Source organism: Lagopus leucura, unplaced genomic scaffold, assembly GCF_019238085.1.
Source record: "Lagopus leucura isolate 7727_CA_CO unplaced genomic scaffold, USGS_WTPT01 Super-Scaffold_73, whole genome shotgun sequence".
In the NCBI taxonomy this organism is placed as follows: Eukaryota; Metazoa; Chordata; class Aves; order Galliformes; family Phasianidae; genus Lagopus; species Lagopus leucura.
Window position 1 is genome coordinate 80,603,877 of NW_024962252.1, and position 19,094 is coordinate 80,622,970.

Here is a 19,094-nt window from a genome sequence, read left to right on the forward strand (position 1 = left end):
TGTTACTGCAGATCCTGGATTTAAATACATTCAAATAACACACAGCACTAGATGGATGAGTAAAACAGAGGGAGAATGAAGTCACTTTCATGACACTCCCAAGAATGCTAAAATACAGAATGTGAATACATGGTCAGGAATACCAGGTCTGCAAAAAGCACTTTTAAGAATACTGCATTTGTACTGTTTTTCCCCTGTCAAAATAAACTCAGAACATAACAGAAGAAAACTGAGCCAGCTTACTAAATGTATCTTAATATATAGCCACTATTTCCAGTCTCTAGGTGTTTAAAAATGATAAAGATAGAAGGATAAGGCACTGAAAAATGATAATCATAAAAGGAGATTAAAAAAAAATCAGCTCAAATCATCTCTAAGTTCTTTCTAATAGTCCTTTCCCTTTCCCTGTACAGCTGTTAACAGGGAAAATGTATTTAAGACTGAAAATATAATTAACTACTTATTCTAGCTTAGATTAGTAGTACTAATGCAGTAAAAGAATAATGTTTTAATGTTGACTTCCCTCTGAAACCACATTTAAAGATTACTCAAAAAAACTTAAAAAAAAAATCATACCTTGCCATCCTTACAAAAGTACTCATACTGGAACTCAAGTAAATGCTTCTATCCATGTAAACGAAGCATTTAGGTTTCACAAGTCATTATACTGTGCCTGGTTTCATATATTTTCAGTTACTGTTAAGCTTTAAAATATGAGTTTATATTTCTGGGTAGCTCTGGCAACCCACCTGCATACATCTATTTAGGATTTACAAGCAGACTGCAGAGACTGCTGACCAGATGGCCTGATAAGAAAGTGAATTAAAGAGGAGAGCTGAAGAAGCTCTCAGGCTCCTGCCTATTTCACACAGTGTTTCTCCTTCTACAGTGTTTTCCTACCTTCTCTATGACAGCTGTTAATCTGTTCTCATGTTAACTTTACTCTGCATAATCATGCTGCTTCCATTAAGCAGCATTAACTCAAAGTTAATTTTCACCAATTAACCTTATAAAACTGAAGGCTTTGTTTTGTTTTCCAAGTTACTCACATCTTCAGGTAATGCCTTTACTAATTCACTGTGAGCCATTGGCCTGATGCTCAGCTGATGGATGATCTCTCGTTTGATTTCATCTGTTGCATTTACCTGTCCTATCCCAGGACTGAATCTTTCTCCTAGAAAGATAAAAGAATAGTATATTTTTATTTTATTTTAGAGTATTTTTAAACATTATTCGTTCTTCTTTTGTCATTTAAAGGAAAAGACTGAAAAATAAGTTTCTGCTGTGAAATCTTGTGTTGGTCCATTCAAAAATTAATTATGTTAATGAAAAAGTCACGATGCTAAACAAAGCTAGTTTCAAGAACGACAAAGCATTCAAAGTAGAACTGAATTTGATATTCCAGACCATTAAAGAGAATCTTAAAAAATGCATTAAACATATTCTGAGCTTACCAACAATCATTATGATGAGGTACAGCATCTCCTCTATAAGAGTATTGTTTTGTTGAACAACATCCTGAATTAAAGAAGAAGAATTTACATTTCATTTAAAGGTTAAAAAAAAAAAATCATATGCTGAAAATATTTTACTGTTCTCCAAAACCTTTTTTCATCCTTAGTATTCCCCAATTTAAGTTCTGCTATAATGCAGTCACAACTGCCTTAAACTTCCTCAACAACATGAAAATCATGCAGCAGCTTCTGACATTTATCATTTTGACATGTATAATGTTTATGCATATTTTAAACTGGCCAAACTAAATCCAAATAATTACTTTATTTTTTAATCAAGAAACTGCAGAGATGTCAGGCGACAGCATTGAACATATTCTTGAAAAGAAAATCACAGATTTTCCTATGCAATCCATTTTTAAGATACCTTGTTAGTGTTTTCTGTGCTAAATCTCTTGCCATAGTCTGGAGTACTAAATATCTGATAAAGTTCAAAGCGGCTCAGCATTATCATCAGGAAGTGATTTGGATCCATCATAGACACACCTGTCTATTAAAGAAGAAAATGATTAGAAACAGATTCAGTGTTACTATCGAATGCTTTTATATTCATACGCAAAGTTGACAGAATATTATTTATTAAATTCATCTCTCTCTATCCTTGGCACGGAGATTTAATTAGACTTACTCTTTTAGGACTCCAATAGTGCAACAGCACAGGTTTGAGTATGTAGGGTGCTACGACTTATTAATAATTTTTGATAGCATTTAAGTGCAAAATATTCAGGATTATTCCTTCCATCTCTAATCTAAATAAAAAACAGAGAAAGACTTTCATTTGTTTTTGTCTCTACTATTCTATTCCTGTTGATCCAACTTTTAGAAGGCATAATAAATACCATCTATTATCACTTATTATATAGCACGTTGTTTTATAAATAAAAAAGATTTTGAAATCCCGTTCTCAAAACAAGAGACAGAAGACTTTAAAGAGATTATCCAAATCCTCTGTGAAAGAATACAAATGTCTTCATCCAGCTAGACACATACCTACTTCCATTTCCAAATACTACATTCCAAAACATCATCTGTTCATTAAAAACGTATCTAATTTAGCCAATTATTTGTTCTTAGTTTAGTAAAGTTAGTGAGACCTTTTTTTAGACAGAATCGTTTCGATGTAACCACAGGATATCAACCCAAATAAGCAGATGCTGAAGATAATCAAGAATCAGGGGTAGATCAAGCCTTAGGGAAGTATGTGAGAACCCAGAAGTAAATCAGAATACATGCACTATATTGGGTACTGCCACAACTAAGAAAGATTTAAGGGCCTTGTGAAAACATTTTCCTTCTAGGTGAAGGAAGCAAGCAGCAAGTTTTAACTTTCGTCCCACTCAGCATAGAAGAAACACAGACATTCCGTTGTCAGAGTTAAGCTGACTGCCAGATTTGAACTTCAAGAAGAGATTTTTCAACACAGCAAGTAAGAAGGGAGAAGAGGCAATGTATACATTCATTATATTATTGAAGAGGATTTGAAAAGTTTTTCATAGAGCTACAAACAAACGCACTTGAATCCTGAAAATGCTCCATAAAATGCAAACCAGTACACATGGTTACCTGAAGCATTATTATGTCCTTGTCAAACATCTCTCTCCTGCACTTCACATTATGATAGTAATAAATCTGGAAAAAACACCAGCAAAATAATTAACAAACGTCACATTTCATGTACATTTATTTTTATTCTAGAGAATTACACGGAGCAGTCATAGGCATGCCTTCTTCTATTTTCTCAAACTACTAACCTGCACACAGATGCCCTTTCATATCAGAAAACATCCAAAAGCAGTTGGCCGAATGTGAGCCATGCTCAAAAAAGAAAGGAATTCCAGACTGTGGGAGCCACAGTACCTAAACTAAACTCATCTCACCTCATGATGTTGGCAGCCAGTGCAATTTAACACAGATTCGTTCCTCTACCAAAACTGACATTTCAGATCTGGTAAGTGTCCATAGTAACTTGAGAGATGTTATAATTGTATGCAACTTGAGTTGCCTTTACTTTAAATAATGACAAAGATGTCACCTTACAAGAATAGGCTTTTTTTTTTTTTTTTTTTTTTTTTTAAGACTAAAAGGCAAGAAGCATCAGCAAAGAGCAGTTTAATTCAACCTCCCAGTATGCATACACTGCAATTATCTACTGAAGATGGGAGCTTATGGGCCAAAAGACACACAAGACACACAGAGTTGGTTCTAATGTTTCTACGTGCCCTTAGGATTTCAGTTGCCTTAGAAAGGGTAATAATTTGAATGGAGTATATTTTAATATTCAAGGCACTTTCATGTAAAAGTAATGAATGCATTATCAAAGATCATAGGTCTAGTTGTTGCTATCCTTGGGCAGCATACAGGAAAAAGGAACAGGGACATTTAGCTGCATTATACTTCATAGCTTCTTTACGCACAAAGTTCACTGAGCACCATAGCAGACTTAAAACAACAACAACAACAAAGCAATTTCTGACTAAGATATCAAAGATTGTATTATTTGAAAAATTGTTTTTAAGCCAAGTACTGATTTAAATGCCTAACTCACACAAAACTTACGGAAGCTAATGCAAGTGAAATTTAAAATGGAAACAAATGAGAGATTTGGGGGTCTGAAATCAATCTTGGAAATCAACCTTGGGGAAGTAATCAGAAAAGTGATTACACAGCTGCTATGTACTTACCTGATTAACAAGAGAGAAGCCATTTCTTCTCCACATCCCTGCATGCACTTGAGCACATAGAACTAAGCATCGTAGAGGATGTTCTATTAACATAGGTGGGCTAAGTTCACTCTGAGTTAAAATAAAACACAGTGTTTTGATATATTTAGAGAATATAAGAGGAAATGGAACTGAAAGAAGGAAGAATGATATTTGTAAAAATTGTTTGGAGAATACAAAAGAGAAGTAAATTCAAAGTACATATTACAAAGGCTTGATGAGCCTTTTACAATCTATCTCATCAACATTAACCAGCCTCACACAGACTTTGCCCCACAGAAGTACCCCACAAGGGTTTTTGTTTATCCTTCAACAGTAAGTTTTGTACTTTAACACATCAGCTGGTCAATTCAATAACATTAACTGTATCTTCTGCTTAAAGACAAGAGGCTTCCTTTGCTGGTTACAATTTCTCCTTTTTAAATTTGTTTTGTTCTTTTTAACCTTCCACTGAAAGAAAGGGATCAGTGAGAACATGCAGGAAGGAAAACAACTGAGGAACGAAATTAGAATCCACACCAAGGAGAAGGAAATCAGGTCCTGCCAGTGGTTTCTATAAATAATTTCTACCACAAAAAGAAAGTAATGAATGAAGAACAAAATACAAACTTTCCATCAGGGTCTTGAATTATTTAAGAGAGCAATGCTGATGGCTCATGCTCCAGTTACGATTAGACAAATATTAATCTCTTAAGAGGTAATTTTATCTATCAAGGATAATCTTTGAAAACAGTATGCGTGGCCAAACAGCCCTTTCTTTTATTTAATATCATCCTACACTTATTTAAGCAATTTCATCTTCAGCACTAAATACATTTAATGAGTATGCTATGTTTAATTACATACCAGGGGTAGCAGCTCTGGAAACTTATACGCCACTTCAGTTTTACTCAACAAAACATGCAAGCCTACATGAATAAATAAAACAAATACACACATATCACATACAGCATCTAATACAATTCCAAAGAGCCAAAAAGGATCAGCTAATATACTGTCTGAGCATTTTCTGGAAATAATTACAGATCTTTAAAATTATTATTCTGGAGCTACACGCCTATTTCCTAAAGAGAAATACTTAGAAAACCCTACACCTTATGGAAAGGTGTATCTGTATAGAACTTGTAAAACAACTGAGCTTTGTCTTTCTTTTGTCCATATCATCTCAGTGACAGCCTGGGTTGATCAGGGCAAGTTACCAGGGACAGATATATCATCCTTGCTGTCTGCCATGAGAGGCTTATAAAATACTTCAGGAGCTACAATGAGGCTCCTACAAAACACAAGGATTTCCTGGTTTGTTCTGCTTTAAAACTACAAGGGAGTTTGCTTACAGATTCAAAAATCAAAAGTTATTAGACTCTGGTCTGCATAATATTTTACTTTAAAAAGTCACTTAAGAAGTGCCTTTTCACTTAATTATCTGTAAATTTATTTTATTATCATATGACTGTATGTTCAGATTAAAACAACATTCCCCCCAAAACACAACTGTTCAGCAAGTTAGACCTAATACAAGTTGAAAAAACACAGTGCTTAATTTTCTGTTGACACATCCCTGATAAATCTGTTGTCTAACAGAGTGTTGATTTGTCTATTCAATCTGACAGCTAAACACACTTGATAACAATCAGACAACTGCAGCCCACGTTTTGTTGCTTTTCTTTTGCACCACACAAGCTTACAAAAGCAGCTGTAACTTCCTACACCCACCAGTGACAAACACAGAGACAGGAGACAACCTCCTCCAGGTCTGAGACTAACTTCTCAAATGGTTGGGAACATTTTGCCTTTAGGCCATCAAACTGCTAGAAAGTGGCTAAAATACACCCAAACTTAGGCTCTCAACAGCCGTTGTGTGTTCATTATATCCACACAAAAGCAAATTATATTCACACAACATTTTCCACTTCCTGAAATATTTTTAAGCAAGTTTATACCTGCAAGTAAACGTGAAACTGGGAGGTGAATGCTGACTTTTTCCTGGGAAACACAGTATCTGATGGTCTCCACTGAATGCCCGCACATGCTGAGAACAATAGGCTGCTCTCCATCAGTAAAGCCACTATGACACTGCATCAGCACAGCCAGGCATTTCTTGTAAGCTTCAATTAACACTTTTTCCTAAAAGAAAGAGCACAGTTCACAAAGATTATGAAAAAAGCAGAGCTCTGACAAATAGCACAGTAAACAACAAGACATCTGACAGGTGCAAATAGGCTTTGGGTTTTTATTTGTATTAACAGTTATCAACAGTCCCTACAAAACTAAGATAAGGAACTCAATACTGATCTGAGTTACTGAGGCAGACATAGACCACGAAACACATTGAGATGGCTGAAGAAACCAAGCAAGCAAAAAGTTGCAAGGCTTTTGTTTTTGTAATTATGGGAACTTCCTGAAGGTTTTCATGATCATGCCAGTTTAGTCAACTTGTACATTAACTGATAGTGACAGATTAAGGCCAGATTGAATATTTAGATATTCTAGGATCACTTGTTCCACAATATATCACCATACTGAAGTTCTGAAATGCGAGAACTTGAAACATACATGCAGTAGAAACCTGACTTACAATCCTGCAGCATTACATAGATCCATGGCATGTTTCTCTACATCCTGTTCTTCAATAATTATTAGTTATAACCTAACAGTGTTGTGATGATCACAATTTTTTGATGTAGAGAAAGCATACTTGCACACAGAAGATTCTGACTTATGGTGCCATTACGTGTTTTGTTCACCTTGTTACGCACACTGATGTTTCTTTTACCTTCTCATGACCACCACCTCCATTACCAAATATTCACACAGAGAAAACACTTCAGAAGGAACTTACATCTAAAGCACACCAGTCCTGCATCATTGAAATAACAAGTGTTAATTTCATTTGCAATGTAAATGCTGCTTCCCATTCTGGTTCCATTTCGATGTGCTGTCCTACTTGACGGGTTATTGGATCCATACCCTTAAAGAAAAGCATTGCACATTTCAACAACATTATCACTTAAATAGCTTCACGTTAGCCTAATTGTGGTACAGCGGTTACCTATTCTTACCAACATATTGCTGCTACAACAAGAAATGAATTATATATATCAAAACAGCAAGAAAAAGAAACAGGAAGCACGGGAAATAAGAATATGGGTCAGGGCATTTTTCAGGTATTAGCTCTGTTAATAACAACTTCAAGTTTCTTTTCATAAGATGTTTACATACATACATTAATCATCTTAAACACTTATTTTGCTTTTTAAATGCATTTCCTAAAGACATATTAACAAATGCAGGTAAATGCTAAGTAAAGACTGAGTACCCACGCCTAATCAGATCTTGGTGTAAGAAATAAGAAAATCAACATTATGATATAGGAGAAAGTATATTCAAGAGACTGCCGTCAACAGGCTAACAAAGCTAGAACACTGAGATGGGTGTGAAGTGGCTACTGAAGTATTGAAAAAAATGTAATTCTGATTCACACGTTACTGATCAAACTGTAAATCTGCTTCTGTAAAAGCTGTGCTGCTTTTAAAATACTCCTCTTAAGACAACACAGTACGTGAAAAGACTAAAAAAACCTCAGCGAAGACACCTACTGCTATGGTACAGAAAATATATGCTTTAACACAAGGATCAACTCTGCTAACACTGAAGTAGTATCTGCATCTTTCAAAAAGATGGAAAATTAGTTAAAATGGGGCAGACTTTACTCATACAATTGAACATGTCTTGTCTGCCCATACAGCTCCTTTTGAATCACTCGTCTTTTTTTACTGCCTCGTAAACAACAATAAAAAAAAAAAAGTTGGGTGAGACAAGTTTCAGGAAAAAAACTATTCCAGAAGCTATATTGCTCTAAAATTATAAAACAGAGGGTACAATGAATCCCCTCAGTTTCTATATTACGATAGCTAACTTCTTGCTATAATCTTAACACAGTGCAAATTTTGTAACTTACAGATTTACATACCTGCATACATTTGAGTAACTCTAAGAAGGCATCAAAACCCTCTAGAAACTTGTGTCTCAAGTCTTCTGACCACTCAGTTGGCTTACTTATCAACACATACCTGAGTACATTAAAAACAGATACAAGTGTTAATTTTAATCCTGCTTTCTCTTTCAATTGATCAAATCAGCACATAGCTAATGCACTTACTTGAGATCCAGAATAAGACTTTGAACACGCCTGAATTTGAAAGCCTGCAGAGCAGTGTAACGTTCAAACTGAAACCTGCCTTGGATGTCACGGTGTCTTAAATGGTCCATAAAAGTTTTGATGATAGTGGTCATGAGATTTTCCTCTGTTATTAGCATTCGAGCCTATACCAAAAGTATATAGAAATTTGCTGTGACTAACAGGCAACTAAACAATTTCACATCGCACCATCAAGTTTAAAAAAAAACACATAACATTTTATTCAAAATAGTTAAATTGATAATTAAAACAGGGGAATATACTAAAAGTCAGTCTTCCAAATATTCACAAAAGAAAAATATATCCTGATCAGAAATTGTCATAACTCAGATCTCTCTTCAGTCCCCTTCTGTACAGAAATTTGACTATGATTAGGCTCCTGCTAACTTACGCATGTAATTATGAAAAAAACATATTATTATCTTTCTTATAATTAACTTAATTAACTTGTGCCTCCCTTTAAGTATCTGTTGTCTCTTATGTAATTTAAGTATGAGCCCTTTGGGTTAGTGACAGTTGTTTTGTTTTTCTGTTTACAAAAGGCCAAGCACTATGGCAAATGGTGAGCTTTCTGAACTTCTAGGGAGCTATAAAGAGCAATTTCCACATAGAAATTACGTGAGATGACCTTTAATTCCTATTGATGACCTCTGTGTATTTCCACACATTGCAGGAAACAAATCAAAATCCATTACAAAGTCCAGCATTGCCAGATGACAATCTGCCACACCCAGCCTAACTTAAGCCAACCCCACAACAGCATAGGGGGTGCTAAGAAGTGACTGCCATCTCCTACTTGCAAACTCCTCCAGAACTCCCTATCCTGCTGGCTCTCCAAGAAAAATTGTACCAGCTCTGCAGTTTTCAGGACCCATGATGATGTTATCTGAGTGGCTAGTATATTCAAGAAGATTGGCTCCTCTGATCTACCACAATGACACTGCAGTTGTTGACTAGAGCTTCCAGGTTCTATGGTTGCTAATGATACTTCAAATACAGACATAACAATGCTATCGTGAGGGAAAAATCTAGTGGTTAACGTTAAAAGTAAATTACTGTCAACACAACTAATCGTCCTTCAAACCCAGCAACCTCAGTTACTCGAGAGCTCAAAATCCAATTCTTAACATAAGTTTAAAAATATTACTGGGGGTGGTTTTAACATTCCTCAATTTATTTATTCGACTAAGAATGAACGCAAAATGGGTCAAAACCTAGAAAAAATGAATTCTTCCCTCCTATTTTATTTTCAGGTCATCACTCTATTCTATTTTCTACAAAATTAGCCAACAACAATTTGCTCTACCCTTGTTTTGCATGCTTTAGAAATTAAAAAAAAAAAATTGTAGAAGTAAAACAGCAATTCTCCTCCTCTAAGAAAGCATTTGAAATTCCTATAAAATATTTATACAAACATATTCTGTCACCTCATCTGTCAAGTGAAAAAAAAAATTTGAATAAAACTAGTTGGATAAATGTAAGACTGAATAATGGCAATATTCTTACAGCCAGCATCAAAATTAAAAGAGTTACACAATACTGCCCTGACCCATAGAACAAAATCCTGAGGTTTCAGATTCCCATTAATAACATCCATCTCTATGAAATTGAAAACCAACTTTGCTCAGTATCATAAAATGCTATTGTAATATTGAATTTCAGAGCTCAATAAAATTTGGGAGGATTGAGAAGCATTCACTTTTGAAACATATTTTAAAAAGCAGCTATGAAAATCCAACTTTTATTTTCAGTACAGCTCCAATCATTAGTTTGTACTGCAAGCAAATAGAGACTTCTTTTGTGACTGGAGCAAAGGAGCAAAAAAAGAAGAATAAGCTCAAGAATGATGGGCGGTATTAGTGAACAGTGAAACATAACTTGAAGTGCTGTAATAAAAATTAACTGGAAACCTGAAAGAAGACACAGACCAAGACAAAAAGCATCAAAGATGTGCAGAATATCATGAGATAATTATTGCCTGCACTTAGATTGGCTAGAAAATTAAGATAAACAAAGTGGATCATTTATAAAACTGTCCCCAAAAGGTACGCTCTGAAACTGTGATATGCAAATCACAATGTAGATTTTTACAAACAGAAGCCACTAATTGTTATGAAGAGAAATGTAAATGTTGTCTCTGAATAAGCACTGAATACACAAAACACAATCCTAAAATACCCAGCCCACTCTGGGAAGTCAGATTCGATCTCTCCAGTGCAAAACTTCTTTAACTTCTAAACCCATAGTAATGTATGTAAACAGACTGACTCACGTGCAGTAGCAGTGCCCCACATTTCGACAGAAATCTGTGGTCTGGATCAAGAACCTCAAGTGGCTTTCAACAAACAAAGATTTCCTTTCTTGGTCTTTTAGTACTTACAAGAGAAGGCACTGTGAATATCTGTATCGAGAGGTCAGCAATTGAGAACTCTCTGTCGTGGTCATCTTTCATAAAATCACTCTGCAATCGCTCATAGTTCTATTAAGAAGGAGGCAAAAAGAGGCAAGGAGTGCCAACTATCAGTTTTAAAAAGAAAGACAGGCACTACTCACCAGAGTAGGTACAGTGAAGAGTTGGACAGACAGAGCAGCCACCGACACTGCTCGTTCGTGATCATCCTCCATATAATCTCTCTGCAACTGCCGGTAATTCTAAACAACAAGGGGAAATTCACCTCTAATCCACACTGACCTGATTTTTTAATTTAAATGTCTGCTCTGGGAAATTTTAATTCCACGATAAAGGGAAGAGTAGCTCTTACAGATCGTTATATTAATACTTTGTACAAAAACCATAATTTATCAGCTCACAAGTGAGAATTGCTCACTCGTTTTCACAACAAAGGCTAATATTTTATTTCTTACACATACACACACACACACAAACTTGTCTTCAGCAGAGCAAGCTGAATTTTGCATTGGTGATTTAAAGCATTTCAAGTACTACTTACTGCAGAAATACCAATCAGCATAACTGAATTCCAGCACAATTTTTTTTGGAGTGCTGTAAGAGATTATGCCTCAGCAATGAGATGCAATTAGCTCTCAAGAAGAAGAGCCTGCATAGCTGACGGTAAAGACAAAACACGTGAACTACTTTAGATCTGGGGAACTTGGAGAGTTTACCTTCTCACCAGACGAGATGCCATTTCAACTAATATTTTGAAGACAGAAATACAAGGTTGGCATTTCAACTTCCCACATTCAAAAAAATAATTCTGGCAACAGTTCATTTGAAATTCTACATGCTAACTAAACTCTTCACTAGAATGTTTAGGCATTTAATAGCTCTTTTAATAAAGATACTTACTCTTGCAAAACGGATAGCAAAAAGCTTCTTATATTTCAAGTCCATAAGTAGACTGCTCATGAATAACTGGTGATACACATTTCTAGCTCCTGTCAAGAAAAAATGAATGATATATGTCACTATTTTCTAACAATTTACTACAGAATCATTTAGAAATATAAACTTCTACAGAATGAAGCATATCTGCAGTTCAGAGCACAAGATGCTGTGACCAAGTCTCTCAGGTGGTAACAAAAAATGAATAACACAGAAAATGAAATGCTTCAAGCGGCATTATTTATGACTCCTCAAATAATACTGTCAAATAATACTCAGCTGCTAAATGAGAAAATAAACCAAGCGTAAGGCAAGTCAGGCAAACAAGAATGAAACTACTCAGAACAAACAGGATCTGGATGGCCTGAGGGGAGCCAAAGGGAAGCAGCTACATGTAAAGTCCTGGGAAACACAATAAATTTTGTCAGCTGAAACAGCTCCACTGAAAAAAAACCAATTTATCTAGCTCTGAATTTCTAATTTGTGTCTGAGCAGCATCCCAGAAAGTACTATCAATAGCAATAAGAATTAACAGCATGTAGCTTAGAAACACATAAGCATGTTTATATTTCATTCTTTAGGTCACTCAAGTCAAAAGTCATTCAATTATTTTCTCAATACAGAGTAACTATGAAAAACAAGAAGTAGAGAAATATTAATCTTGAAATAAAAATGTAAAAGTTGCAATTTACGTCCTCTTCACATGAAAGAAGTTATCCTAACAAATTAGGAAATCACATCACTAACATATTACAGTAAAAATTACCACACATGTGGTAAGGGAAGAACATCATGCATAACATTCCTCAGCATTCTCCAAAAGCTTGAAAAAAAAAAAAAAAAAAAAATCTCACCTTTCCACAGTTTAGAATCATACAACATCAGCTTATCCACAAGAGAAGAATTTTCCCCATCCGGTCCCTCCTGTAAACCAACCTGACACAATACTCGACGAAGGCCATCTTAATGAAGAGAAATGACAGAAGTTAGTAACAGCTTCAACACAAAACTTGTTGTTATTTTGATACACCAGAGTTCTCATAAGACACAACAGAAGACACCTGATCCTATTTCCTTGACAACCAGATAGCGTTTCCTATTTTGCTGATAGAAACACAAATATTTGATACCTTGCATGTCCAGTACCAGTCTTATGGAACATAAGTGAACTTTATGAAAACTACCAGAGTGATTTGTTTCAAAGTTATCAAATAAAAGTGTGCTCCTTAGAAATGCTTCTAGCTTACAAATATAAATACTCATATGTCAGGCTAATTTTAGGGTCATTTTTTTCTCAGAGTCCTACCAAAACTAAAAGTTCACATGATATATGACAGTTTTTTCTGTATACTTACTACCCACTATATATAAAGTTATAGTAAAGCTTCTCTATTGTTTTGTTTGCTTTTTTTTTTTTAAATGGAAAGTAATAATTGCATATTATATAATTGTCATATGAACAAACAAGTTATACTGAATCTTCAACATAACACAGATATTCATATGCTCAACCCAGCTGCTGACTGCAAGAAACGTACTCACTAACAAAATAGTATGGCTTCTAAGTCTTAAGCCACCATCTCCACATCCTGCTGAGACACTTCAGCTTCTCAAGTAGAGTTGGCAGTGGCTCAGTGCCATGCATAGCATCCCATGCGCTACACGGTACATTCCATACAGTTTGTGAACCCCTACAGCAAGGTTGTGTCTCCATACACAATATAGAGAATATAGAGAACACAGAAGAATTCACGCATCACATTACAGTTGACAGTGCTCCGCTGTTAATTCTTGTTAACACTCACAGATTCATAAAACACAGTGTGCTGGGGACTGTGCCTACATTTATATGCACTGAGAGTTTGTGGTAGCTTGATGCATTTTCCATTTATTTCCCCTCATGCTCTGCATCCTCACAACTGTAATTCATCAAGACAACAGAAGAAACACACCAGAAAAAAAACACAGTCCCCCCCAAAAAAGTGCTGATGTGCATCTTTTTTTTTTTTACTGTGCATACTGTTTCTTTGAAGAAACCTCTTTCTAAATATCTAATTAATACTTCATTGGTTTCTATACTTATCCTAAAGCAGCCCCCCACACTTTCTCTGTTGTTCTACTTACACAGCAACAAACCTGAGGCAACCACTTTCATCACCATCAAATGACTTCAGATTAATTCTGTACTGTCTAAGTAGAGGGGTTATTTTCAGCTTACTGCATTCATTTGAAAAGAACTAGGGACTGAAAAATAGCTAGTTGGCTTACAGCATTTGACAATAGTTCCCAGCTTCTGTTCAGCAACAACTGAACAGAAAACAGTATGTGGATAGAGCCTGACAAGATATTAATTGCTTTATCTTAAACACTGCATATCTGAAATAAGAAGGCGGCATTATGAAGAAAGCTGAATTCCTGAAGCAAATATTCTCTAGGCTTTCAAAATTGTTCAAGTTTGCCCACCTGAATATCCAATAACACTGCCAAGCCAAGTTAGGAGCTTCAGACCAAAGCTCTGATGGGCAACAATGGATGAATGCATAACCTGTACTTTCAATGGCTTTGTCTGACGACTGGTATTTCTCTTAAAAAAAGAAAAAAAGAGTTAATGCTTTTTTAATGAGGGCTAGCACACATTATTGTACAGAAACACAGCATTCCTATGATTAATTTCAATAACTTGTAATATTAATCCATATTCCAATGACTAACAACTAAATGGAGAAGTAAAAAATCTCAACCTTGTTTATCCCGTTAGTATTTGTATGACAATATTATGCAATAACAACATATTTAGGCCAGTTCATTTTCCACTTTCTTCCTCTTATCAACATGCACATGGGCCTACTGCATTTTACTGATAAGCAGTCTCACAGTCTAAAACAACTGCACACATTAATTCCTCACAACATGACATGCAACTCACACAGCAGACCACCAAAAAAGAAACTTATCATCCACAGACTGTTTTCAAAAATGACAAGCAAGCAGAATTAGAAACAAGAAAGAATATCTCCTCATCTGTGGTAGTAACCTTAAGTTAGACATTACACACAAGTCATTTTTTCTTCAACTGCACAGGTGGCAAGTTAAATAAATTGCTTAACAATCTTTAAAGAGACTTTAGTGTTTTCAAAATATCTTCAAAATAGTTTAAGTCTATAAGTCTAGTTGCAGTATCACTTTTTCAGCAGTAGGAGCATTATATGCAAGTTGTTGCACATAGTGAAGAACCCCAGCGCTTAAACCCTTGTTCTTACATGGAAGGATCCCATGATACGTATTATGGATACACACACATTCTCCAATATATGCAAAAATGTAAATGTAGTTTTGCACTTGGACTCAATCCCTTGGTTACAATTTCAGTGGTTGGGGCTACCATAAAAAGACATTGATATTACAGGGGAAAAGTAGTTTAACTTCACTGATCTGAATTGATACATTACCCTACAAAACTACATTTTAAGTTCCTAACTTTTTTCTGAGGCAAAAGTTGCCTAGTAACTTACTGGAAAATGATTTTAGGTGCAAGCTAGACTACAGGAAAAAAGCAAGAACACGGCATAAAACTACATTTTATAACCTATCCCACATGTATTGTAGTGTTTCCAATATTTTGTATTATATAAGAGTCATAATAGTAACAGTACCACAAAACTGTACAAAATCATCTTTCAGCTAGATGAGGAAAATAGGTAGATACTACTTACCACAATTACTGATTTTGCCTGATCACAGTACTGAAAGTCTCCATATCGGACAGACCTACGGCCCTTTAAATTTGTGAGAAAGTAACATTACCACCAGTTTCTAAGCAAGAAGTCCAAATGCAGTGTTTTACATTAATATAAAAGGCGTAGGAAAAGTTTCAGGTGCAAGAGATAACAGTTCTCATTTTCACATCATTTTCATTTTCTGAAAGTGCTACATATAGTCAGATATTTGAGTTTCCAAAATGCATACAGTACTTTAAAAAAAAAATTAAGCTATGCCATATATGCAATTCCATGTAAACAAAATTTTCTGTGTATATTAATTAGCATTTTTAAGGCACAGCTATTATTTTTTACTTATCAAATATCAAATACTCAATCATAGTATTTTTCTTAAAATTTAAATATTTCAGATATTTCAACGCTTTTTAAAAAGCAGTGCTCCCACTGCCATCTTGGAAGAGATGCTCCTTGTTCCACTCCCTCCAAAAAAGAGGCATAAGGAATCAAAACAATGTAAAAGGACACATTTTCACAGCAACAGACTTATGTCACAAGTAACAAGGTACAGCTGTCCCTAGAAAGTTACCCAGAAGAAAAGTTGCTCTTTCTTAAAAATAATGATTATAATCATATGAGCCAGAATACAAATGCAGCTGGAAGAGTGTTCTTGAGATCAACATACTAGTTAAAATTATACTCAGCACGTAATTTTTCTCAACTCATTGTTCTTTTTAAGTGCTGCATAAAATGCTTTACCTCTTCCTGCCATTATCATCTAACAATTATGAAAAAGGAAAATTAGATTTAAAAACCACAAACAGTTCCACGAGCACAGGAACAAAAGCAACCAATTCAGGATTTTTTTTGTCTCAGTTGACAGCTGTTACTTCCCCCCCTTGTTTGAAGGGAGCACAGAGGATCTTCCAGAGTAAACTCCCTGGTGTGTAGTGAGCAATGAGCTAAAGCTGCTGCCTGCCTTAGACAGAAAGGGCTAAGAAACACCCTGGTATCTATGCTCAGGAGACTTACTAGAACTATGCTGAAAAATATATTCAAACGTAATTTGGCTTGGTCAGTTAGTTAGGGCCTGACACATGTGGCTTAATCACATTAAGTATACACTTTGAGAAAACAAACCAAAGTATGTGTAGTCATAAAATAAATGTTAGTGTGAGTATAAGTTCTAGAAAGGAATTTACTTACATCTCTATCTACTGTTGTTGCAAAACCAATAGCTTCCTTCTGCGTGCAGTTGACAGCTTTCTGAAGAGTATAAATAACTTGTTCATAGGTGTGGACTTCATCATTAAAGAGCATGCAGTAGTAAGTGTCACTCTTCTCACTTCAAAGCAAGCAATGAATTTATATAATTCAAAGTTAAAAACTATCAAAGTTACATAATTCAAATTTAAAAGATCAACTCCCGGTTTAACAATTAAGTTTTCCACCAAGCTGGAAACTCTGTAGCAAAGGAACTCAAACCTGGGCTTCCTTTGCTACAGAGTTTTACTTAACAAGGACTGAACATTCTGCTGGAAAGTTGCATGCTCCTAAGGAAGATAAGTCCAAAAGGAACAAAATCATAAGACAAAACTTAGGTCTGAGTATCACATTTGAACATTCGTTGATTCTGAATCGATAGTTTCCTACAAAGAGAACATATTTCCTTACAGAACAGCCCTGCTCAATACATTCTCGCATAGCATCTTAAAAGTTTCAATGGCTTGGAATTATTTTACCATTTGTTCTAAGGATTTCATTGTAATAATATTTATTTCCAATGTGAGGAAAACAAACGTATCACAAAAATTATTTCACCATCCTTATAGAAAGAAATGGGATGTGTATCACACCAATTAAAGACAAGCAATTATTTTAGTCTACTGTCTACAAAATATCCCTGACATAATTTTAGGAGAGAGATAACAGGATTAAAGTAAGAATCTATATTTCTATTGTAAATATGTACATGTCTTTAAAAGGAAAAGGACAAACACTATACTTACGTCATTTCTAGGCCAGGCAATTCATTTTCTTTTTCCCATGTTAATATGTCTACCGCATATTTAAAGGTGATAGCAAAAATATTATAAGCTCTTGCCACCATATCTTCTGGTAAGTGCACAAGAGGATCCTGAAAAAATAAACAGGAATTGAGAAATTGAGCGGTATTCAGAACAGGTATTTAAAAAAATCTGCATGCCTTTGCACCAAAGATGATGCAAGCATCCTTAATGGTGTCGTCCCTAAAATAACTTCCCGCTTGAAAGGAACAGTTAATAGTCAACTTGTTTTCTTTTCCCTGCTCTTCACAGAAAAAAAATATAAAAAAAAGATCAGCAAAGCAGTAATCTAGTATTCAATGTCCAAACATTAACTTGCCTCTGATCACTCAATTAAATTTTCACACTTCTATATTTTCACTTTAATCGTTCCCTCTTTCAACACCAGTTGAATTAGAATCCGCTTCTTCCACAATGTATTCAGAAACCATAATTAGAAATAACGGCTTTGTTCCACTTAATTAAATGCAGAATACAAATAAATATGCATTTATTGCTTTCTTTCATGTGTACTATGCCTTTAGAGGCAGAAGTCCTACGTACCAAGATTCTACAAACAGCACGTGCAGGGATCATGAGTTATGATGAGTCTCTTACATGCTACAGTAGGATCTGCTCACATGTCAGTCTTATTCACAGACATCTATTCATCTTTTGCATGGAAAACACATTCACTTGTGTCCATTCTGCACTCTCAAGGCTGCGCTCCACTTGTTGCCAGGGCACACACACTACTGACTCACAATTCAACTTGCTGTTAACCAGAACCCCCAGATCCCTTCCAGCAGGGTCGCTCACCCCAAAAATCTGTATGTGTACTGAGAGATACATGCTAAGGAAACTGAAATGAAGAGGAGGGAGTGCTGCCTCAGCTGGCAAATGGAGCAGAAAAAGAGAACCATTATGAAGTCACACTCATAGTTTCCTTCCCGTGACAGCTGTAGTAAGTTCAATCCTCAGTCAACTAGTACAAGCAACACTACCATTCCCTTCCAAGTCATTTCATGGGATTTGCTTATAAACAGACATCAACCACCTCTTCTCGGAGGAGCTTTTTCTTTTACTACTTCACATAAGATGTTATAAATAAAAGCAGACCAAAACACAATCATCAGCTCTCAAAGTTTAGATTCTCTAAACAGCTGCTGTTTCTTCTACAAGTCTGGAAAAGGAACACTGAAACACTCTATTCTGCTAACACTATCAGAGTAGTACAACTTGCATTCTAGGAATACATAGAAGCAAATTCCGTGCTTCACTAAAGTTTATCAAACCATACACAATAATCTTTTCTGAACAAGTCTGCATTACTTACAGCAAGCTCTTGATAGTTAGGAATTCACCTGCACTGTGAATTATATACTCTACCTATACTGTAAATTGTATTCATACTGTAAAAAAAAAAATAAAAAAAAAAAAAATGTGTATTTATACTGCAAACCTGTAAAGTTTTTTCAGCCATCCACACGATCCAACATTCTTTTCAAATACTTGCAATCACAAAATCATAATATCATTTGGACTGGAAGAGACC

At 35.3% G+C, this 19,094-nt stretch overlaps 1 protein-coding gene across 3 annotated transcripts in view; it reads right to left on the reverse strand.

The window, feature by feature from the left end:
- The window catches only part of UBR2 (ubiquitin protein ligase E3 component n-recognin 2), a 51,065-nt gene that overhangs the window by 23,332 nt on the left and 8,639 nt on the right, over nt 1-19,094 (reverse strand). Inside the window, exons 5-21 of one of the 3 annotated variants that reach the window (XM_042882687.1) lie at nt 17,504-17,631; nt 16,701-16,839; nt 15,492-15,554; nt 14,242-14,362; nt 12,633-12,740; nt 11,743-11,831; nt 10,813-10,911; nt 8,394-8,557; nt 8,205-8,304; nt 7,074-7,202; nt 6,175-6,358; nt 5,081-5,142; nt 4,196-4,306; nt 3,078-3,143; nt 1,882-2,004; nt 1,455-1,518; nt 1,050-1,174 (exon numbers count right to left, since the gene is read on the reverse strand). In XM_042882687.1, coding sequence (XP_042738621.1) covers nt 1,050-1,174; nt 1,455-1,518; nt 1,882-2,004; nt 3,078-3,143; nt 4,196-4,306; nt 5,081-5,142; nt 6,175-6,358; nt 7,074-7,202; nt 8,205-8,304; nt 8,394-8,557; nt 10,813-10,911; nt 11,743-11,831; nt 12,633-12,740; nt 14,242-14,362; nt 15,492-15,554; nt 16,701-16,839; nt 17,504-17,631 — 1,875 coding nt within the window. Of the gene's footprint in view, nt 1-1,049; nt 1,175-1,454; nt 1,519-1,881; nt 2,005-3,077; nt 3,144-4,195; nt 4,307-5,080; nt 5,143-6,174; nt 6,359-7,073; nt 7,203-8,204; nt 8,305-8,393; nt 8,558-10,812; nt 10,912-10,985; nt 11,085-11,742; nt 11,832-12,632; nt 12,741-14,241; nt 14,363-15,491; nt 15,555-16,700; nt 16,840-17,503; nt 17,632-19,094 lie in introns of those variants that run through there. The other 2 variants (XM_042882697.1, XM_042882706.1) reach the window with 2 other exon arrangements.